This window comes from Oncorhynchus gorbuscha, linkage group LG02 (genome assembly GCF_021184085.1).
Source record: "Oncorhynchus gorbuscha isolate QuinsamMale2020 ecotype Even-year linkage group LG02, OgorEven_v1.0, whole genome shotgun sequence".
Taxonomy (NCBI): domain Eukaryota; kingdom Metazoa; phylum Chordata; class Actinopteri; order Salmoniformes; family Salmonidae; genus Oncorhynchus; species Oncorhynchus gorbuscha.
In genome coordinates, this window is record NC_060174.1 from 32294443 (window position 1) to 32319503 (window position 25061).

General features: G+C 41.1%; 1 protein-coding gene across 2 annotated transcripts in view; it reads right to left on the reverse strand.

The window, feature by feature from the left end:
- Nucleotides 1–7826: 7826 nt before the first annotated feature.
- Nucleotides 7827–25061, reverse strand: part of LOC124000941 (nuclear receptor ROR-alpha A-like) — a 276955-nt gene continuing 259720 nt past the window's right edge. For both annotated transcript variants that reach the window (XM_046307612.1, XM_046307613.1), the window contains 7 exons: nt 22972–23367; nt 22257–22378; nt 20663–20795; nt 19662–19769; nt 18528–18638; nt 14694–14806; nt 7827–14277 (listed from right to left, as the gene is read on the reverse strand). In XM_046307612.1, coding sequence (XP_046163568.1) covers nt 14113–14277; nt 14694–14806; nt 18528–18638; nt 19662–19769; nt 20663–20795; nt 22257–22378; nt 22972–23367 — 1148 coding nt within the window. In that variant the 3' untranslated portion in view covers nt 7827–14112. The remainder of the gene's footprint in view (nt 14278–14693; nt 14807–18527; nt 18639–19661; nt 19770–20662; nt 20796–22256; nt 22379–22971; nt 23368–25061) is intronic.

Genomic DNA, 25061 nt, shown 5'->3' on the forward strand with positions numbered 1-25061 from the left:
AGTTGACTTTGTTTTAATATTTTATGTAGTCACAAAATGTCTTCCTTAAAAGCAGTGGAATAATTCCATGATAAGACTAGTTAACCATCATACATCTGACATCTTCTGTGAGATAGCTGACTTCTGCGTCATCTAGCTACTATGGAGATTTTTTCCAAATGTGTCATCTATGCATCCCTGTGTTTCCTTTCTCAAATGAGTGATTATCTGTATTCTACCTTAAATCCCCTTTTGCCATCCAACAATAATAGACAAGAAAGCCACTTATTTCCTTAAGATAATACTTTAGATAATATAATACAGTTCTGAAGTGTTAGTCTTACCTTTTTAACAAGTCTTACAATGTTAACAGTAATTCCACTGCAGTCTATTCTACACCATTTAAAGAGACAGGCAAACATAATCAAGTGGCCGACATGGGACAAGAGGAAAATGTAATCTATCCACAAACTTCTGTTCATTACGAGTTACATTATTAATAAACATACAGTACCAGTGTAACGGCGTTCGTCTGTTGAAAGAAGAGTCGGACCGAAATGCAGCGTGTTGTTTACTCATGAATTTAATGAAAGAAATGACGGTACATGAAATTACTGAAAGACGAAAACAACAAACGGAACGTGAAACTAATTACAGCCTGTCTGGTGAATACTACACAAAGACGGGAACAATCATCCACGAAATACAAAGCGAAACTCAGGCTGCCTAAATACGGTTCCCAATCAGAGACAACGATAAGCACCTGACTCTAATTGAGAATCGCCTCAGGCAGCCAAGCCTAACAACACCCCTAATCGGCCGCGATCCCAAATAATACAAACCCCAATACGAAAACAACATATAAACCCATGTCACACCCTGGCCTACCCAAACATATAACAAAAACACAAAATACAATGACCATGGCGTGACAACCAGTCAAACGTTTAGCATACTACTTCAAGACTGTTGGAAAAGCATTCCAGGTGAAGCTGGTTGACAGAATGCCAAGAGTGTGAAAAGCTGTCATCAAGGCAAAGGGTGGCTACTTTGAATAATCTCAAATATAAAATACATTTTGATTAACACTCAAATAAACATGCTTAATACAAAGTTATGGTTAAAATTGTGAGAGTCATTCGTGCTTGTCACATTGTCAGCCTATTTAAGCATGGTAGAATAATACTATAGATGCACTTAAAATGGTCATAAGACCAACTGTTATTCCATCATGCAACCTTGCAAGGGTTTCACTGTTGAGGAACACTCTCACTTTTGTGTAGGATGCATTGGTGCAATAATTTATTTATCCCAGGAATTAAGGCCTCATGTCAAGATCTGCCAATCTGTGCAACATGCTCGAAATAACGATGACCTCGTACCTATCCACATGACAATGAGGTCATGCAACAGTATGCAAAGAATGGGGTCGAAAAGGTCAGTGTGCAAAATCCAGACATGAAAGATTGCTGCAAAAGAAACAAAGTGTGGTAGATCAAAAACATCAACACAGGAGAGAGAAAGTAGGTTTTCCATGCAATTTGTTTAGATTTTTTGGATACATTAATTCTGGTGTATGATTTAGCATAGGTAGTTAGCTAATGTTTGCTAGCCAAGATTATTGATATACTAACAAGATACATGTCTCTCCGCCCCAACAATGGGAGTCGTTGTCCACAAAGCTGCATGGCGGGCAGTCGGAGGTATATTAGTGTGTTTATTTTCACACTTGGATGGCGCTTTCAGAAGCGAACTATTAGATTGTCAGAATGGGTAGCTTACTTTGTAGATACACAATAATTACAAGGAAGTACACCTCCAGATACACATCATTTTTTTCAACTCTCTAAATCCTGTGTAACACCTAGTAATTACATTGTACATTTGCATATATTACATCTACTTTGTGGTGTACATGTGTATTTATCCTCTCTCTTGTATGGCAAGGATGTTCAGGTTGTCATAATGGGCAACATACACATTAATTCTAAGTAATTTTTCTATTATAATCTGGGATGACACCCATATGGTAGACCCCAGTAAGTGAGGTTGACCTATATCTGTTTTTGTAAACTCAACCAAGATAACCCAGATGGTACACTTTGTGGGGGCAACTGCTAGCAACTGCTAGCAACAACAAACTAAACACTAAATTGGTGATTTTAATGGAAACTTGACCATTTAATAATAAATAATAATATATGCCATTTAGCAGACGCTTTTATCCAAAGCGACTTACAGTCATGTGTGCATACATTCTACGTATGGGTGGTCCCGGGGATTGAACCCACTACCCTGGCGTTACAAGCGCCATGCTCTACCAACTGAGCTACAGAGGACCACTTGTAACAAGCATGGTAGCAAGCATTTGTTGTTACACCTCTGTAATTACAGAATGCAATTACAAGCATTTACATGTTGATATAACAATATAAATATGAATTATTACGATTCATTACAATAGTCATTACCGTGTAATTACACATTTAATTACACGGTAATAAGGACCCTTTAAAAATAAGTTACCCAATATTGCCCCCTTTAGATTTTATATTGTAATTACATTCAGTAATGCACTTTCTCCTAAGCACTCTGAATGTTTTCTTAATCAATACATACAAGCCTCAAAGTTTGTTTTATAACTACTTGTAGAAGAACTCTAGAACCACACACCTATTTCTGAATGACCTCCAAGCCGTCTTAGGCAAGAGTTTTTGAGAAATGAATACACTGAGAGTGCCGCTACACTCCTTCACACCCCCACTCAGTTACGATCCTCACGTAGATCCTGATGGTATAAGCCTGTTCCACTACCTACTTCTCTACTTGACTCATCACTCTGAGCCCTAGAAGTAGTGAACATGGATTATAGGGTTATGTCAGTATACATGGATTGTAGGGTTAGGGTACATGAAGATAATCATTGGTTAGGGCCAGTGTACATGAATTTCACACACAGGGAAAAGGACCCCATCTACTGGACACAGGCCTTATTGCAACTTCAATAAGGCCTGTGGACAGATTGTTCTGTTGGCATGGTTTGCCACTTTCTTCCACTAACAGTCAATTCATTATTAATTGACTATAAGTGGAAGAAAAAGGCAAACCTACTTATTCCCAAACATTTGGTTTTCAGAAACGAACTTCAACATTCCTGAAACTTTGAAAAGAAACATGATTGGGACTGAGGCCAGGATTGAATCACATCAGTGGCAACCTGCATTAGCAAAACAAACACGTAGCTTTTCATTGCTTTTGTTTAGGGGTGTCGGAGGTCAAATCCACAATTGGATGCACCAAGTCATGTTAGTAGAAATATCATTCAGCCGCATTACAAGTTCGAACACTCGAATGTGTGAGGTAATCTACACCTCGAATAGGCTGATATAAATCAAAATTATTGAGCTTATTTATTTTAAATTTGAGTGTCATTATTTCTAGATCGCCTACACTTTCTTGCTCTGAACTTCTAATGTGAGTTTGATATAGGGATGGTTTTAGTGACAGCCGCTCATCGATTTGACAGCTCTAATGCAGTTACACCAACTAAACAAAAGCAATCAAAAAGCTATACGTTTTTCAGCTAAAACAAGTTGCCGGTGACCTATGTGAGAATGCTGTAAATTGACTACAGCTCAGCGTTCAACACCATTGTACCTACAAAGTTTATCACTAAGCTAAGGACCCCGGGACTAAACACCTCCCTCTGCAACTGGATCCTGAACTTCCTGATGGGCTGCCCCCAGGTTGTAAGAGTAGGAAACAACACATCTGCCACGCTGATCCTCAACACTGGGGCCCCTCAGGGTGCGTGCTTTCTCCCCTCATGTACTCCCTGTTCACCCACGACTGCGTGGCCAAGCACGACTCCAACACAATCATTAAGTTTGCTGACGACACAACTGTGGTAGACCTGATCATCGACAACAATGAGACAGCCTATATAGAGGAGGTGAGAGACCTGGCAGTGTGGTGCCAAGACAACAACCTCTCCTTTCAATGTGAGCAAGACAAAGGAGCTGATTGTGGACTATAGGAAAAGGAGGGTCAAACAGGCCACCATTAAGATCGACTGGGCTGAAGTGGAGCGGGACAAGAGTTTCAAGTTCCTTGGTGTCCACATCACCAATGAACTATCATGGTCTAAACACACCAAGACAGTTGTGAAGAGGACACGGCAACACCTTTTCCCTCTCATGAGACTGAAAAGATTTGGCATAGGTCCCCAGTTCCTCAAAAAGTTCTACAGCTGCACCATCGAGAGCATCCTGACCGGTTGCATGCCCGCCCTGTATGGCAGCTGCTCGGCATCTGACCGTAAGGTGCTACATAGGGTAGTGTGTACAGCCTAGTACATTACTGGGGCAAAGCCAGGCAGTCAGGAAGGCCCAAAAAATTGTAAAAGACTACAGTTATCCAATTCATAGACTATTCTATCTGCTACCGCATGGCAAGCTGTACCGGAGCGCCAAGTCTAGTTCCAAAAGGCTTCTTAACAGCTTTTTACACCAAGCCTTAAGACTGCTGAACAATTAATTAAATGGCTACCCGGACTATTTACATTGACCCCCCCTCCTTTGTTTTTACACTGATGCTACCCGCTGCTTATTATCTATGCATGGTCACTTTACATCTACCAACATGAACAAATTAGCTCAATTAACCTGTACCCCTGCACATTGACTCGGTACCGGTGCCCCCGGTATATATTTTTGTTATTATTATGTAATTTTCTTGTGTTACTTTATTTTGTTTACTTTAGTTTATTTAGTAAATATTTGCTTAACTCTTAAACTGCATTGTTGGTTAAGCATTTCACAATAAGGTCTACCTGTTGTATTCGGAGCATGTGACAAATACAATTAGATTTGATTTGATCAAATTGAACTCTGACCTGTATCAGGTAGGCCTAACGAACCTGTGTATTGAACTACTGCAGTGCCTTCAGAAAGTATTTATACCCCTTGACTTATTCCCCATTTTTTTTGCGTTAGAGATCGAATTCAAAATTGATTAAATATTTTATTTTTTCACCCACCTACACACAAAACCCAATAATGAAAAAACGAAAACAAGTTTTAAGACATTTTTGCAAATTTATGGAAATTGAAATACAGTAATGTCTAATTTCCATAGGTTTTCACACCCCAGAGTCAATACTTTGTAGAAACACATTTGGCAGCGATTACACCTATGAGTATTTATGGGTAAGTCTGTAAGAGCTTTCCACACCTGGATTGTGCAACATTTGCCTATTATTATTTTCAAAATTCTTCAAGCTCTGTTAAATTGGTTGTTGATCTTGGCTAGACTACCATTTTCAGTTCTTGCCATAGATTTTCAAGTAGATTTAAGTCAAAACTGTAACTCGGCCACTAAAGAACATTCACTGTCTTCTTGGTACATTAAGCAACTCCAGTGTATATTTGGGCTTGTGTTTTAGGTTATTGTCCTGCTGAAATGTGAATTTGTCTTCAAGTTACTGGTAGAAAGCAGACTAAGCAAGGTTTTCGTCTAGGATTTTGATTTTTTGGCCTGAAAAACTGCCCACTCTTTAACCATTACAGGCATACCCATAACATGATGCAGCCTCCACTACGCTTGAAAATATTCAGGACAAAAAGTGAATTGCTTTGCCACATTTTATAAAAGTATTACTACCTTAGTGCGTTGTTGGAAACAGGATGCATGTTTTGGTATTTTTTTTCTGTACAGGCTTCCTTCTTTTAACTCTGTCAATTAGGTTAGTATTGTGGAGAAACTACAGTACAATGTTGTTGATCCATCCTCAGTTTTCTCCTATCACAGCCATTAAACTCTGTAACTGTTGGTCACCATTGGCCTTATGGTGATCCCTGAGTGGTTTCCTTTCTTTCCGGAAACTGAGTTAGGAAGGATGACTGTATCTTTGTAGTGACATGGTGTATTTATACACCATCCAAAGAGTAATGTTTGTTTCTTTATAGATGTTCTTTTTTTGGGGGGGGGGGTATTAAAAAATACAATCTACCTGCAGTGAAGCCGCTCAACATTTACATTACAATCAGTCATCTAACAGACTCCAATCCGGAGCGACCCACAGAAGCAACCAATGTCAACGCCCTGCTTAAGGCCACGTCGACAGATCTCCCACAGGGTCAAAAACGGGGATCCGAACCAGCGACATATCAGCCACTGGCTCAAGCTCCCAACCCGCCAGGTCACCAGCCCTCCATGATCCCCCCCAACAACCAACAAAATTAACAAAAGAGAAAAAAGACAAAGAGAAAGGAAAACAGAAAACAATGCAAAAAAACAAATTATATCAAGGACAACAAAAATCATAACAGCAAGATCCACTGAATACATTTGAGTGCATGTATGGTGCATGTAAGAGTAATTAATAACTTCACCATGCTTAAAACCTCTTGGGGCTAGGGGGGAGAATTTTCAATGTTGGATAAATAGCGTGCCCAATTTCAACTTCCTGCTACTCATGCTAAGAATATATATTCACAGACATGATTCAAACAGTTTTAGAAACTTCAGAGTGTTTTCTATCCAAATCTATGCATATTATTCATAGATTTGGATAGAAAACACTCTGAAGTTTCTAAAACTGTTTGAATCATGTCTGTGAATATAACAGAACTTCTGTAGCAGGCATAACCCAGACTAACTGTTCAGATTTTTTTCCCTCTCACTGTTCCCTGTATTGTCATTGCCCAGGGATATTTCTTAGGAACTTGTTTTCAGTTCCTACCGCTTCCACTGGATGTCCCCAGTCTTTGGAATTTGGTTGAGGTTATTCCTTTGTGCAATGAAGAAGTAGGCCAACGAGGAACTGGGTACACTGTTGAGAGTTGCGCAAGACGTAAAAAGTATCGCTGGTTTGTTTTCATTCCTGTATTGAACACAGAAAGACCCGTCTACAATCTGATAGATTATTAACGTTTAAAAATACTTAAAATTGTATTACAAAAGTAGTTTGAAATATTTTGGCAAAGTTTATAGGCAACTTTTGAAATATTTTGTAGTGACGTGTTTTTTGTAAGATGTTTTTTTCTGGATCAAACGCGCTTTATAAATGGACATTTTGGATATATATGGACAGAATTAATCGAACAAAAGGACCAATTGTGATGTTTATGGGACATATTGGAGTGCCAACAAAAGAAGCTTGTCAAAGGAAATGCATGTTTTATATTTTATTTCAGCGTTTTGTGTAGCGCCTGCAGGGTTGAGATATGCTAAAGGGTTAATCCAATGACTGCTTTTTATTTTGGCCCATCTACCAATAGATGGGTGCCCTTTTTTGGATGGCAATGGTAAACCTCCCTGAGGGACCTTATAGATAATTATGTGTGGGGTACAGAGATGAGGAAGTAATTCAAAAATCATGTCAAACAATATTATTGCAGACAGAGTGAGTCCATGCAATTTATGTGACTTGTTAAGCACATTTTTACTCCTGAACTGATTTAGACTTTCAAAAAACATAATTCCACTTTGACAAACATCTCAATATAATAAATGTAAAATGTGTGCTGTAACACAACAAAAGTCAAGGGTTGTGGATACTTTCTGGAGGCACTGTATCTGTGTAGTCGCAGGGCTCGCCAACCCTGTTCCTGGAGAGCTACCGTCCTGTAGTGGTTTTGCTCCAACCCTAATCTAGCACACCCGATTCTAAATATAGCTGGTTGATAAACTGAATCAGGTTAGTGACAACTGGGGTAAGATTGAACACCTACAGGGGAGTAGCACTCCAGGATCAGGTTTGGAGAGCTCTGATGTAGTGTATTGTATAAAAGGAGACAGACAATAGAGAGACAACCAGAAATTAAGAGCCCATTACAAGCGGGAAATGTTATTATGGGATAACAGCACATAAAAGCACATCTAAAATCGATGTGTCCAATGCACTTTTAATAAAGGTAATATTAAAGGTACAGTTTCTAAGTACAATATAACAACATTCATATTAGAATGGAAAGTATTTAAAAGACAACATTGCATTTCTTATTTTTCTTTACACCTGTATGTACAAAATGAATCAAAATACGTATTTCCATATTTAAGAATCAGACAAGAAGGAGCAAAACTACTTTTGTGAATAGACTACCTGCTAAAGAGAGCTCAAAAGAGCTGGATAAAAAGGTACATGATCATCTGTTCCCATCGTAAGTAGCAAACATGTGACTTAAAAATTTGTGACAACCACATACCGGTTTCTGCTTTCTACAGTTCATACTGCTTTCACAAGGAGAAATATCCCACCCACACTCGACCCATCATGAAGTTACCCCAACCCCTTGAGCTTACATTAAACACAGAACATTAAAGAAATTCAGATGTGTTGTATGCATCTTTTGCATACACATATGAATATTTGAAATACAATGCATTAGTCAATTATCTGTTCTCAATAAAGAAATCATCATTTTATGATCACAAAACAAAGTGAAAAACATCAATGTGGATTGTCCATTCTTTTGTCAAATCCAGAACCTGGATCAGCAGGTCATCTTTTATGCAATATTGTCAGCCAGAATGTACTTCATCAATTTGACCATTTTACATTACTACATCCTTCCCAGTTATGCTACTCAGACGAGAGGGAGAAACATATTTATATCATCTGAATATCTAACATGGTGCCTTAAATAAAAAATAAAATGTGTACTTTATAAAGACAGAATATGAGAAATGTAGTAACACATAGGTGACAGAGTAAACCTACGTGCAAATACATTGTCAGCTGAGTACATGTTCGGAAAACAAAAACAATAACATTGAATACCATTTATGCATCCTGTAACACTGAGAGGCACTCAGTGTAGTACATTGTGTATTATTGCAAGCACATTCTGGCTGATATTTGCTACTGAGTGAAAAGAAAAAAAAGGTTACAAAAAATATATAACCTCTAACGGTGATCTTTTTCATGTACATTTTTTCTAATAACACAATGGTGGTGCCAAAGGTCTAAACTGGTCTAAAAGAAAAACACTGTTTCAGGGCAGACTAACTTTGAAATAAGGAAGCCATAAATGGCTGTTTTAAATGGACAATAGCACAGTACTTTCCTATGTAAAGTACTACACAGCCTAAAGAGGTAAATACTCCGCATTTGCAAATATGACCAGCTACAGCCTCAGCAAGTGTTTTTTTACAATCAGAACAAAGAAAAACAATACTGCTGTTTTAGACTTTTTTTCAGAAATCAGAAGAGCAACCCTTAAATAACCTGTTTATTAGTAGATACTGGTTTTGATAATAATTTAAGTGAGAAGGAAATAAGAGCCTTACCCCAGGACTAGCACACTGATACAGGTACTGTACTGGCTGGGTTTGAAGTAAATTTACCACTATCATCATTATCATTACCATGATTATTTATTGTCCTAATATCAATAATGCACCAATACTTAATGAAATGAAGGAACTAATAGGGTGGCCAAGTCTAGGAATCAAGACTTTGTCCACAAAAGGAACTTACCTAGCACCACACATCAAGATAACACGAAATAAATGTTGGCACACCCTACCACTATCAATCTAATCCTAAAGGAGAGAAGGATATTAAAATCAGAGATATCGTACAGCATGGTGTATTTGATAAACATATAAATATTTGTAGGCCTTAGTAGCAGTATTTTCTCCTTACCTATACAGACAGAAGTTACAAAGTTACCTTTATACATGTGATCAATAATAACATTAAATATTGTGGATTAAAAGTTGAGGATGAGGGAGAGAGAGAAATGAAGATATATAGTTTACAGGTCATGAGGTTTTATCCTCCACCTGGGAACAGAACCAATCAAATATACTGACTAAACAATATAACAACCAAAACCAAATAACACAAATTAAAACAAAAACAAAAGTGATAAATAAGAAGTGTATTTACATGCAGATGTCCAAAGCCTTTGCACAAAATTAAAATAATGCACCACATATTATTGCTTGACATTCGATTATGGCTAGAAGTTTTTTTTTCTCAATTTTCCATTTTGACTATATTCTAAAATGTTTTTTAAAATATTATTTTAATCTTAAAACTGTATTAGCTGTGCTTTGGAAAATGAGAGTATTGTTAAAATGCAATTGAACTGACTGATAGATCTGGGTAACTCTTCAATACAGCACAGTTGTAAGCATGACATCACACATACCTTTACAATCTATATTCTATGGCAAATAAATAGGAGTCCCATGATTCCTAGGCAGTCAAATCATCTCAAGATAACATGTATGACATGCAGGATGGTGTGTTGTCCCTTGTCAACTTGTCTCTCTACCAATTACACTGCACTGAACACGTCATGAGACTGAGTGGTTAGTCATTTGCTCCAGTGCGCTTTAAAGGACTATAAATTGTAAAGAGGTATTATGTCATGCTTATAACACTTAAACCCTATACGGGATGGAACAAATCTCTGTTACCGAATCCAGGGAAAGACCTACTAGACTCCTCATTCACATAACCCTTTCCCTCTTAGTTTATTAAAGCCTTGTCTGGGGTTTATCTTATGCACACAGTGAGTACACACACACACACACACACACACACACACACACACACACACACACACACACACACACACACACACACACACACACACACACACACACACACACACACACACACACACACACACACACACACACACACACACACACACACACACACACACACACACTATTGCTTGTTTACACGAGTGACACAGAGACAGAAGGACCATAAGGTGTTATTCACATTGATATACTAGCAGACTCAGCAGCAATCCTTTGCTACATATGTCTAAAATGAAAGCATGCAGGATGATGTATCCCTCCACGCCATGTGGGTGCAGAGACGTTTGTTGAAACTGACAGACACAATGCCTCTGATCATTTCCCATTGTCAAATCAATATTGCTATCAAACTGTACACAAACAAAGACATAACAACACAGTGAACAGACCTATTATTTAGGACCAGTTTGATAGACATAGAGACAGAGAATGACATCTGTGTTTCAGGAAATGGGATTCCACTCCAGTGGCTACCTGGCAGAAACCTATCATAGTTACTTGCACACAGCTACCAAATAGTTCTTGGCTGAGAATATGCTAGGGGGCAAGCGTAGAAAAAGTAAAGATTTGACTGACTTAGTGAAAAGAAGGTACAGTACTGCATGTCCAATGTGCTACGAAAAACTTAACCTGCCTCCCATAATAAATCGAGAGCTGTCAAAGAGTATGAGAAGCTCATAAATTAATGAAATAGCAAAGCATATGCTACGCATACATTATGTCCAGAGGAAAGAGACCTGCTTCCCCGGTCTGTCTGTATGTTACCTCCCTGAGCATCCATGTCTCTCTCACTGGGCCACAGGGCAGGCCCGCTATCACCTGGATTGTCAATCACTGTTTGAGACAGACTGGGTTTCACTGGTAGGGAGTAGTGGTTACTGGTGGTCACCCAGGCCCTTATTTAAGCACAGCATTAATATAGCCGAAAGAAGAGATATTTTATATTGCGTAAGTATATTTGGTTTATCTAACACAGAGGGTAATCATAATAATACACTTGTAACAATGGCCCTGGTGACATTGGAGTCCACATGAAGAACGTTATCATTGGAATTGTATCTAATAGAAATATAGTGTAGATTAAATAATAACTATTCTGTATGGCCAATGGGAAAACTGACTGTAAACATGGAAAAAATAAAGTTTTGTTTTTGTTATGAGCTTGACTTCTAGTTCTGGTGCTTAGCCAAACAGCCCCTTAAGTACTTTACATCAGCAATGGAAAATACTACTCAGTAATGAATTTCACCTGTTCTTCTTTACCACTTAATATTGAACATCCCCGAACAAAACATGAACTAAACCTAATGAGGACCAACAACACAAGAGATCAAATTTCAAACAGAAAGCGTAAAATAACTCTTCCCTGAGGGGTGACAGCACAAGATTCTCTGTCTTGTACACATTTCACGGCAGAGGAATGATCGTGTGCAAAAACAATAAAACAACACTATGGTGAAGGTTGTGTCTAAACTGCACCCATGCTGTTATGGGTTATCTAAAGGGATATCAGGATTCAATGGGAATTCTCTACAAGCCACCATTGAGTTTTCTGGAATGTCAGAACAATTCATTCTATATTATGGGTATGTAAACGGCAAAGCAGGAGCAACAACTTACTATATGGCACATCCAGAGGGTTTTCTACCGCTTCTCTACCACACCGACAAGAAAGACAAACGCAACAAAACCACAACAACAAAAGCATTCTGAAAATAGCACTTGTTCTACCATTGTCATGTTTCTCTACTAGTCATACAAACAGCTTCTCTAATTATTGCAGGAATATAGTAAGTGCTACCTGACTTCTCTTTCTCTCCCCCTCTCTTTCATGAGTTTAATTCACTCTACATGTTACAAAAATAGAAGCTTTACTACCAGACAAGGCTTTGAATATTACATCTCCTTCTTCCCCCTTTTCTGTACCATAACAAATGGCATCGCTTGGCTGAGGCCTTTGGGGAAGAGGCAGTCACAGTCACTCCTCCACACTGATAACACAAACACACTAGCGTGTAAGGGTAAACAGAAGGATCAACAGATGGTCTGAGGCCTGTGTGGACCCCTCTCTAATCGGCATTGTACTGCATTTCAAAAGTTCTCCATCACATGGCCTACTGTGTCTCTACTTTCCACTAGATGGAGACGTTGGATCGAGCAGGAAACATCTTCAGCATCAGCAATTCAGCCCAGGTTTATTTTGCATGTGTGCTTTTGTTTGAGAGTGCATGCATGCGTGTCGGCGGTATTAAACTAATAGGTGATGGAGTGAATGTGACTTGCCTGCCTCTCCAGAACATACCATCCTAGCAATCTCACAGCCAAACCCAAGCTAGCCAAAACAAACCCCCACCCAGAACAGCATTGTCTGCAGCTCTAAGGACTAGCCTCTGTGACCATGGTTCAACTGGTATTTCTTGTGCACATGCAACACATCACTAGGTAATATACAAGTCTTAAATTAAAGAAAGGTGCAAATAAAAGTGCCTTATCAATTCAACAATTAAGAATTGTCTAACTACTAATATCATACATTTTATTTAAAATAGAATCTATAAACATTACTTTTTTCTGTATAGTAAGTACTTATACGTATACCCTGTAGTACATTATAAAACAGGTGGAATGGACCCTTATTGTTGTGGCGGTGCCCTATGTTTCTCCAGGGTATCTGTCCACACAAGGATTAATAGCAGATGGCCTTACATGATTTCACTAAGCAACCATGATGGATGGAGTCTTTGACAGCTAAAATCATTGTGTTTTGACTAGAATTACCAGAATTCTACTTTTCTTTTTAGATGATTGTCCATAGAGAGGTGCCGTTTACATTGCCTCACACTGAAGGAGCCTCTCTCAAAGTCGCTGCGAGTTCTCATTCTAAACACTGCATTCCAAACATACAACTAAACACAAGAGAACAGGGGCTGAACTTGACCAGGACATGCACATTAGCAGCAATGAATTTCCATTTGTGATTCTCACAGAAGCTTTACCAAGGATTAATGGAGGATAAACATGCCCTGGCAGCTATCTTCGTTGGTGTACATGATACAGTTTAGATTGAAACTGTTTTCCAATGCAATAAGACATGGGACATTGAAGCTCCAGAGGAGAAGTGGAGAGCCAGATTGTTGGTTGCTGAGGAGAACTTTAGGTTAGGCATGTGCACAGACATATTCAATCATTTTCTCCATACAAGTAAATTATCTTTTGTGGAAACAAGTCCAAACAATGAGTGCTAAACAGTGTGAGACATCCTGGGAACATGCTGGAATGATGTGCATGAGAGGGTCAAGTTCATCCAAAAAGAAAGCATTGTCTCCAACTTTTCTTCATGTCCCCTGGGCTTAGAGTCCCACCTGGGTTCTAAACGGAGACAACTAAACCCAGTGAAATAAACAGACAGAATCAAACCCCCCCAACCCTCCCCTCCAGAAAGAAAAATAGATAAAAGTGTGCAGTGTGCCGTCCGTCCTGGTTTGTGCAGGGCACCGTTAAAGTGTCTCAGATTCATGCTCCCTATGACATTCCCCGCGTGGCCACACTGGCACCTGGCAGGGCTACTGGCTACCCGTCAATGGGCATGGACTGCTCAAAGTCCGATCCGAAGAGCTCCTTGTATAACGGGGGAAAGTGGGAGCGCACAATGTCTGGGTATATTGCTTTGAAAGCCGTCAGCTTCTCTGTATGCCTGCTGCACAGCGCTCGCAGTGTTGACACTTTGCATATCAACTGTGTGAGAAAAGGAAAGAGACAGGCTGTTATTTAGATTCACAGTAAGGCAAGGACATGGAGATACGCTAAAGAAAAACATCTCTAAATTCACTTTCACACAGGGGCAAACAGACTGGTAAATATTGATACAGGCACTCAAGCAGGGGAAATCTTGACAATTCTTATGGAGCTTGCATGCCATTGTTACATATCTTTTCATCTCTGCTCAAAAATATGAACTTAGTTTAGCTTGCGTATGCTGCCAACCATGAAATCTACTGCTTGATTTTCATACAATAATGGATCACTGCATTGTAAACAATCTTTTTCAGAGTTCAGGAGAGGTTTCGATAATCCAGCTGAGTTCAGGTCTTTATAGTGTCCCTTATAGATGACAGATATAGTTAGAGTAGGTGTATGGGTGTGAGGTGTACCTTGGTGAGTATGCCATCCTCTCTGTGGTTCTTCTGCAGGACATGCTGCAGTGCCAGCTGGATCTTCTGCTGGAGTTTCTCCACCTTTACCTTCTCCTGGAGCCAGGACCGGTCTACACAGAGAATAAGAAACACACTCATTATCAGCACTGCAATGTTTACAGAATCTACAGTTGATGAATACACTGAGTATAACAAACATTAGGAACACCTTCCGAATGGCTCACATCATCACCATTATCCCAGAAACCAAAACTTTGCATACTGCACCAACAGATGATGCAATCTCAATTGCACGCCACACTGCCCTTTTCCACTAGGACAAAAGGAACACCTATGCGAGAATGCTGTTCATTGACTACAGCTCAGCATTCCCACAAAGGCTCATCACTAAGCTAAGGACCCTGGGACTAAACACCTCCCTCTGCAATTGGATCCTGGACTTCCTGATGGGTCACGCCCAGGTGGTAAGAGTAGGCAACAACACATCTGCCACGCTGATCCTCAACAAGGAGGCCCATCAGGGGTGCGTGCTTAGTCCCCACCTGTACTCCCTGTTCACCCATGACTGCGTGGCCAAGCACAACCCCTAACACCATCATTAAGTTTGAATACAACACAATGTGGTAGGCCTGATCACCGACAATGATGAGACAGCCTACAGTCTGTTGCCTTACAACCTGGAATTAAAATGTATTTCTTGGGGTGTTTGTATTATTGATTTAAACAATATGCCTATCACTTTGAAGATGCAAAATCCTTTTTATTATAAAAAAAACAAGAAATAATAAGGAAAAAAACAGAAGACATGAGCATGCATAACTATTCACCCCCCCAAAGTCAATCATTTGTAGAGCCAACTTTTGCAGCAATTACAGCTGCAAGTCTCTTGGGGTATGTCTCTGTAAGCTTGGCACATCTAGTCATTGGGATTTTTGCCCATTCTTTAAGGCAAAACTGCTCCAGCTCCTTCAAGTTGGATGGGTTCCGCTGGTGTACAGCAATCTTTAAGTCATACTACAAATTCTCAATTGGATTGAGGTCTTGACTAGGCCATTCCAAGACATTTAATGTTTCCCCTTAAACCACTTGAATGTTCCTTTAGCAGTATGCTTAGTGTCATTGTCCTGCTGGAAGGTGAACCTCCGTCCCAGTCTCAAATCTCTGGACGACAAACAGGCTTCCCTCAAGAATATCCCTGTATTTACTGCCATCATTCCTTCAATTCTGACCAGTTTCCCAGTCCCTGCCGATGAAAAACAGCATCACAGCATGATGCTGCCCCCCCCATGCTTCACTGTGGAGATGTGTTCTCGGGGTGAGGAGAGATGTTGCGTTTGCGCCAGACATAGCATTTTCCTTGATGGTCAAAAAGCTACATTTCGGTCTCATCTTACCAGAGTACCTTCTATATGTTTGGGGAGTCTCCCACATGCCTTTTGGCGAACACCAAACATTTTTTCTGCCACTCTTCAGTAAAGCCCAGCTCTGTGGAGTGTACGGCTTAAAGTGGTCTGATGGACAGATACTCCAATCTCCACTGTGGAACTTTGCAGCTCCTTCGGGGTTATCTTTGGTCTCTTTGTTGCTTCTCTGATTAATGCCCTCCTTGCCTGGTGAGCGGCCCTCACTTGGCAGCTTTGTTGTGGTGCCATATTCTTTCCATTTTCTAATAATGGATTTAATGGTGCTCCGTGGGATGTTCAAAGTTTCTGATATGTTTTTATAACTAAACCCTGATCTGTACTTCTCCACAACTTTGTCCCTGACCTGTTTGGAGAGCTCCTTGGTGTTCATGGTGCCGCTTGCTTGGTGATGCCCCTTGCTTAGTGGTGTTGCAGACTCTGGGGACTTTCAGAACAGGTGTATATATACTGATCATGTGACACTTAAACTCCACCTGTGTGCAATCAAACTAATTATGTGACTTCTGAAGGTAATTGATTGCAACAGATCTTATTTAGGGGTTTCATGGCAAATACATATGCACGCACCACTTTTCCGTTTTTCATTTCTCTTCACCAATTTGGACTATTTTGTGTATGTTCATTACATGAAATCCAAATAAAAATCAATTTAAATTACAGGTAATTTAACAAAATAGGAAAAACGCCAAGGGGGATGAATACTTTTGCAAGGCACTCTATAGGGAGGAGGTCAGAGACCTGGTAGTGTGGTGCCAGGACAACAACCTCTCCCTCAATGTGCTGATCATGGACTACAAGAAAAGGCCAAACAGGCCCCCATTAACATTGACAGGGCTGAAGTGGAGTGGATCGAGAGCTTGAAGTTCTTTGGTGTCCACATCACCAACAAACTATCATGGTCCAAACACACCAAGGCTGTGGTGAAGAGGGCACGACAACGCCTATTCCCCCTCAGAAGAATGAAAAGATTTGTCATGGACTCAAGATCATCAAAAAGTTCTACAGCTACACCCTTGAGAGCATTCTGAGCGGTTGCATCAATGCCTGGTATGGCAACTGCTCGGCATTCAACAGTAAGGTGCTACAGAAGGTAGTGCGTACGGCTCTATACATCACTGGGGCCAACATTCCTGCCATCCAGGACCTCTATACTAGGCGGTGTCAGTGTAAGGCCCAAAAAATTGTCAAAGACTCCAGTCACCTAAGTCATAGACTGTTCTCTCTGCTATTGCATGGCAAGTGGTACTAGAGTGCCAAGTCTATGTCCAAAAGGCTCCTTAACAGCTTTTACCCCCAATAAGACTGCTGAACAATTAATCAAATGGCCACCCAGACTATTTGCATCGACACCCCCCTCCTTGGTTTTACACTGCTGCTACTTGCTGTTCATTATCTACTTTACCCCTACCCACATGTACAAATTACCTCGACTAACCTGTATCCTCGCACATTGACTCGGTACCGGTATGCCCGGTATATAACCTTGTTATTGTTAATGTATTGGGTTACATATTTACTAAATAAACTAAAGTTTAAAAAAAAATCTTCAAACTGCATTGTTGGTTAAGGGCTTGAAAATAAGTATTTCACAGTAAGATAATATATATGCCATTTAGCAGACGCTTTTATCCAAAGCGACTTACAGTCATGTGTGCATACATTCTACGTATGGGTGGTCCGGGGATCGAACCCACTACCCTGGCGTTACAAGCGCCATGCTCTACCAACTGAGCTACAGAAGGACCCTGTCTACACCTGTTGTATTCGGCACACGTGACAAACAAAATTTGATTTGATTTAATATTGAGTTGCACCCACTTTTGCCCTCGTCGGGGCATGGACTCTACAAGGTGTTGAATGCGTTCTACAGGGATGCTGGCCCATATTGACTCCAATGCTTCCCACAGTTGTGTCAAGTTGGCCGGATGTCTTTTGGGTGGTGGATCATTCTTGATGTATAAGGGAAACTACGTTGCAGTTCTTGACACAAACTGGTTCGCCTGGCACCTACTACCATACCCCTTTCAAAGGCACTTATTAAGTCTTTCCCTGTGAAAGGCACAATGTTTAAAAATCATTCTTTAACATGTCTCCCCCCTTCATCTACACTGATTTAAATGGATTTAACAAGGGATCGTAACTTTCATCTGGATTCACTTGGTCAGTCTATGTCATGGAAAGAACAGGTGTCCTTAATGTTTTGTCAACTCAGTGTATGTTGTACTCAGCAACACTCAGTAATCAGATATACTGATTTCTGGCTTCTGTGTCTAATTGAGGGACATGCTGGATGGATGGTGTTCAATGGAATGCTGTTTGGAGAAGTTTCAGGGCAAGAGGGTACATAAGAGACCCTGCAGTGTGTATCTGCAAATCTGTCATTTCTTGTACTGCGAACGACACCTACCTGCAGACATCAACACGAACGCGGAGAACAGGGCGATCTCATCCTCAGACAGGTGCATAGAACACAAGTTCTTCCCAAACTCGAAGACGGAGCTGATCAAATCGTCACAGCCTGCCACAGCAAAGGACACAGACACAGAGACAGTGGGTTGGGGATGAGGGTGAGGCAGACCAAAGAGCAAGTCACACTCTTGATCTTTATTGGGAGAGAGGCACACAGGCAGAGAGGGGGAGGTGCAGTGCACTGACAGCACAGGGGAGTGTCTGAGGCAGAACAAGCAATGCTTTTACTGACATCCCTCCCAGACTAGTCCCATTCTGGCAGTTGGGTGGAATTACGCAACCTGGAATGAGGTCACAAATGAGTCTTTTAGTTAGATCAATTATTGGGGATTGTGAGAGACAGGCTAATGCCAGCTAATGCCAGTGCAACTCTGGAGCCCCATCACTCTGCTGCCTCCCCTGTTCCGGCCCCAAGCCTCTCCATTCTGGAGCACTGTCTGTCTGACTGACTGACTGACTGAGGACACTGGAAGGCTTGTTTGGGAAGCCACATTCAAGACACTGAATAGCACAGCACTGTTCCTCTTCAGTCTTGCACACACGCACGGACGTGCATGCACAACGCACACACAGACAGACCGGTTTATGCATTCACACTATGCTTTCACACCGGCGCTAGGACACATTAATTTCCTCCAAAGGCATTTGGATGCACGGGAGAATGCACTGTAGAGAGTCTTAGTAATGTCATGGCATTCAAAAGCAAATGCTATTTGCTTCCACCTGAGATAGTCTATGGCTGACTTTCAATGATGGTTTTGATATAACTCTCCCAAAGGGCATTCAATCTGGCTTTATTTATTGCAGCCTAACAGGAGTTATATGGAGCAGCAGTGATTCAGTAAGAATGTTATTCTGCCATATGTATCCACTGGGGAGAGGAGAGAGCCAGGTGAGGCAGGGATGAGTTCTCAGTGTTAGCTTCCTGGCTCTCATTACAACTTTGTCTGTTATAAAGCAATGCAAGCTTGTGCAAATAAGTTCTACACACACACAAGCTCAGATTTGCAGACACACTTGCGCACACACACACGCACACACGTGCACAGCATTGGACTCTTGCAGCACTTACCTAATGACTTAAACACATCGGGCCCAGCATACTTTCCATCGAAATAGACTGTGTTGTTTTGAGAGTCGAAGGCACGGCACATTCTGACAAACACAACCTCCAAAGAGCCTGCAGAGGAGACAGAAATACAATAATGCTAAATTCTTCTCTTCCTCAGATTGAGTTAGAGTTGCCAGTCTTGCATCACTAGGCCCAACACAGCATATGCAATATTTGAACGTTTTGTCCTCCTTCATTTGTGTGTTATACCCCCGATTCCTTTTAAACAGAAACCCATGACATAAAAGACTGGAACTAGTAATAACATTACATTTATATACTGAAACTTGTACCCAAATAAAAAAAGAATAGTGAAATACAATGCTGTATATGGCTGTGTTGTGTGGGACTGGATTGGAGGGTAAAAGAGGTGTAATAGATAATATTACTGCACTTTATGAGATGGCATTGGTTTAAAATGTCACATGAAACAAGAGATCTCTGTCACCATTTCCTTATTAATATTGGCAATGCTAATGCAAATAAAAACCCAGGGAAAACTGAGATAAATACCCATGGGAGGCGGATGGGTTTGTCTATTTCTTTGTGTACGTATGTGTGTGTGCTTTTGTGTGTGTGCATTGAGAAGCTATTAGTTTGGGCAGATATCATCAACGGCAGAGCAGAGAGAGGAGGCAGCCTTCATGATAGCTAGTGTCTCAGCTCAGCAACACTGTAGTCCCTTTAATGCCTATAAGCCTGAATACTGTTATTCTGTAATGAGCAGAGAGACAGGGACATAGAGGGACAGAGACACAGAAGGAAAGAGACACAGATGAGCTGTGGAACAGAGGGAGAAAGCAGGCAGGGTGGAGCCTCCTGGCTCTGTGACACACACAGTCAGTATGTGAGGGAGGCTTTGTATAGTCAGGTCAGCTATGCCCTTGTGACAACGCCTGGGGGGGGGTGAAGGGGGATGTGGGAGAGAGACGGCAGTGGGCCGTGTTGACGGGCTGTCATACCTGCTTTCAGAAGCACTATCTGATCGTTCTGACACAGCTCCATGAAGCCGTCGATGCGCTTGGCAAACTCCACCACGTACTGGATGGCCTCTGTGATTTTGATAGCACACAGCTGCCACATGACCTCCCGGGGCTAGGGGGAATGAGAGAGAAAAGGCTTATCTGGTGTAGAAAAGGATGGGATGGAATTAGCTAGTTGGGTCGTTCCACGAAATGACTCCCTTTTGGGTAGTGTAACTTGAAGAGCACATGTTTAACGTAATAAAAAAAAACATGTTGTTTTTCCATCTTAAGAGGTAAAATAAATACAAATACTATAGTTAGCGCCTATTGAGTGTCAAATAAAGAGGAATGGAAGATTGTTGTGTGCAACAGGGAGGTGCAATTGAACGCTTCAAAGAATATTTTCAATTGTTAAAACATTTCTAGCCTGTCTATCTATGGGTAACAGGTTTGACGTGTTCTTTTTTTCTTTTAAACTTTATTTAACTAGGCTAGTCAATTCTTATTTACAATGATGGCCTACCGGGGAACAGTGGGTCAAATACACTTTATTTAATGTAGATTAAGGTGAAGAGACAGGTTAAATAATACTTTTAAGCCATGAGACAATTGAGACATGGATCCTGTATGTGTGCCATTCAGAGGGTGAATGGGCAAGACAAAAGATGTAAGTTACTTTGAACTGGGTATGGTAGGAGGTGCCAGGCACACCGGTTTGTGTCAAGAACTGCAAAGCTGCTGGGTTTTTCACACTCGTCAATTTCCTGTGTGCATCAAGAATGATCCACCAAGGACATCCAGCCAACTTTACACAATTGTGGAAAGCATCGGAGTCAACATGGGCCAGCATCCCTGTATAATGCTTTTGACACCTTGGAGGGGGGATGCAGCTCAATATTAGGAAGGTGTTCTTAAAGTTTTGTACGCTCAGTGTATATACAGGTATATTAAGTAGAGTTCGTGCACTCATATTGAATTTTAAATCCCATTATATTAAACAAAGTGCCCTTTAATATAGACCATATGGAAAATGCAATAAATCAGGTTTTTCATGTGAATAAAGACTTTTCTCCACGTTTTCACCATCATTGTATTTTCTTGGTTTGACAAAGTCCTTTCTGAAGATTATTTATTTCATGTGTTTAGTGATACATTTTAAGGTGCAAAAAATCCGTCCCTCATTTTAAGGTCAACCCTGTTACAGTATGTGCACTGAACTCTTGTACAACTATTCCTTTTTAAATAGTGTTTTTTTCAAAATGAACATTGAAGATCTGATAGTCAAATCATAGTGTAAAAGCGGGTAAGCTGGTTATAGTCTTTTTTTGACATTTTCTGGTGTTTTGTGGTGGAAACCTGAGCGGTTCGAGCATAACAAGGCCGTTAACAGTTGACATCAATAAGGGATCATAGCTTTAACCTGGTCAGTCTGTCATGGAAAGAGCAGGTGTCCTAATGTTTTGAATACTCAAAGGGATGCAAAAGGGACTCATTTTGTGGAACGACCCAGGAGTTGTGTTGTGTTTCCAGAACAGTGAGTACTGTTCATATGGTCGTGATACTGGTGATGGAAGGTGGAAGTTTACCATACCTTGATCTGGTAGCTCTCCATCTCCTCCTGCAGGAAGGCCTGCCAGGTCATCTGCTGCAGCTCCTCTCTCAGGTACTGACACGTCTCCATGTGGGACTTGGAGATGTTCTGGGCCAGGTGCTCTGCAACACAACCACATAGCACAGCACAGCACATCAGAACAGTGTCAGACCTGAATGCTGCTCACAGGCAATGGGAAGACCTAACAGATGAACTACACCATATAAAAATACAATTTATTTACTGAGCTTTCAACTAGGAGGAGGAGAGTGTGGGCTTTTTTTTGACTGGGAAGAGGCTTGTTGACATTTCCTTTTACTGCCTCCAGGAAGCTCCCAGCTGAAGCTTCAGTCAAACCCAATCTAGCTGTGACCCAAACAGAGGGGGAGGTGGGGCAGTCAGCCGCACAGTATTACTCACTGAAACAAAGGTCACATTTGCTCAGAGAGAAATATTGAGTATAAAAATGTAAATGATTTTTGAAAACACATCTGTTAAAAGGAGTTCCAAGGCACAGGGGAGCCTAAAAAAATGATTTCCCCAGATGAGTGCCCTGCTGGATCCTGATTGGCCCTAATTAATGGAAACTAATTACAAAAAAGAGGCTATTTTAATGAGTGTTGGAGATGAGTCTCCAACCTCCTGCTATTTTAAGAAACCTTTGTGTCGTTTGCCCCACGGTTGAGTTGTTCTCCCCCCTCCCCCTGCTCCTCACCTAGCTCAGCCATGGACACGGTGGGGGATGTCTCTCCGTTGGTAAAGGAGCAGTAGGGAAAGAAGCCTGAGCCGGGGGCAAAATCGCAGATGGGCTCAGGCTTGATGCCATTGATGTCCAGGCCGGACTGGTCAGGGGAGGGCTGGATGTCCAGGTAGAAGCTGCTGACTGCTGAATCGGGCTTGCTGCCGTCGGGGGTGTGGCTGTCCATATAGCCACTGAGGTCATCGTGGAGCTCTGTGAGGCCATTGGCCGAGAGGCCGTAGGTGGGTGTGAGTGGCTCAGCCTCGCCGGGCTGCTGCTGGTGGTCACGCTGCGCCTGCTGCAGCCGGTGTTTCTGCACCTCCGCATACAGGCTGTCCCGCTGCTTCTTCGACATGCGCCCAAACTTCACCGCTGTAGGGAGAGAGGGAGGGAGACAGCAGACACTCCTTCACTACTGAAACTGACATAACACTGGCCTGTGTCTCAAGTTTAGCCTGTCTATGCGTACAAGTTTAGCCTGTATGCGTTTCAGTGGGTATTAGCGAAACCTTAAACACTAACATCTTTATTGCATAAAAACTCCAACAAGGGAGCAACCTACAGTAAGCCTGAATTAGTCACAGCTTACGGGTCAACTCATACCCATTTCAGACAGAAGATTTATGTGGTATATAATCTGTAAAAATACAAGGCAATGTATATACGAACCCCTTTCAAACAGCCCCTTATTTACAACTCTCTTGCAGATATACCCGTTTCATACATATCAGTGGGAAACTGGCAAATTGGGAGGGGTGGGGGTGTTCAAATCAAATCAAATGTTATTGGTCACATACACATGGTTAGCAGATGTTATTGCAGTGTAGTGAAATGCTTGTGCTTCTAGTTCCGACAGTGTAGCAATATCTAACAAGTAACATCTAACAATTCCACAACAACTACCTAATACACACAAATCTAAGTAAAGGAATACAAATATATAAATATAAATATATGGATGAGCAATGTCAGAGCAGCATAGGCTAAGATGCAATAGATAGTATAGAATACAGTATATACATATGAGATGAGTAATGCAAGATATGGAAACATTATTAAAGTGACATTATTAAATTTACTAGTGTTCCATTTATTAAAGTGGCGAATGATTTCAAGTCTGTACTGTATGTACTGTAGGCAGCAGCCTCTCTGTGCTACTGATGTTAAACCATTGGGGGCGTTTTGCATTTCAAATTAGAGAGGTGTTAAACAATGGACGTGTTAATTTATTTACTGGGAAAAAAAGCTGAGAACTATTCACACAGACCTGATACCTGTATTTTAGTTACACGATTGAGAAAATGGAGGAACCATGATTAGGTCTTTAGGTGGCTTTAATTGAACATTTTACCCCTACCCCTTACAGGTATACCAAAAAGCTGACAGAAAAAGCAGGCATGGTAAAATAATGAGATCTTGGTTTGTGTATGACAGGGATATCAGATACAAGACAGGCTTTGTGTTTCACGGAGTCCTGCAGACTAAACAGAGCTGGTCATGAGAGTGAGCCGCCCCTCTCAGACAGTGTTCTGGGGACTGCACATTTAGATGTTTGCCCATTGCATACACAGCTTATTCAAAGAATCAAAGCTAGAATATGAGCTGGTTATTTGAATCAGCTGTGTAGTGCTAGGGCAAAGTTGGTGAAACCCTGGTCTAGACCATAATTCTCAACTCTGACCCCCCCTCCTCTCCCATAGACACTCACCTGTGTTCTCCCATCCCCCCGCCTCACCTGCACCATTCCAGCACTAATGACACCTCCTAACAACCCTCTATTCATCAGACCTACTTTCTGTCACACCTGCCAACTTACCCCCACGGCCACGCCAATTACTAGTGGAACGTACACAGGCAGAGACATCACTGACGTTTGTCTAGACCACCATTTCCTACTCTAACCACATTAAGAGTGGTGTCCGTTATGATATAACAATCTGTTACATCTATCGGTAATTCAGTCAGAGCATATTCCAGTTGTTCTACTTGTCTATAATGTTCTATTCACTTTCATGGGTTGTCCTGCCTTAGAAGCATGTCTGTCCCCTCCTGTCGACTAGACGCTG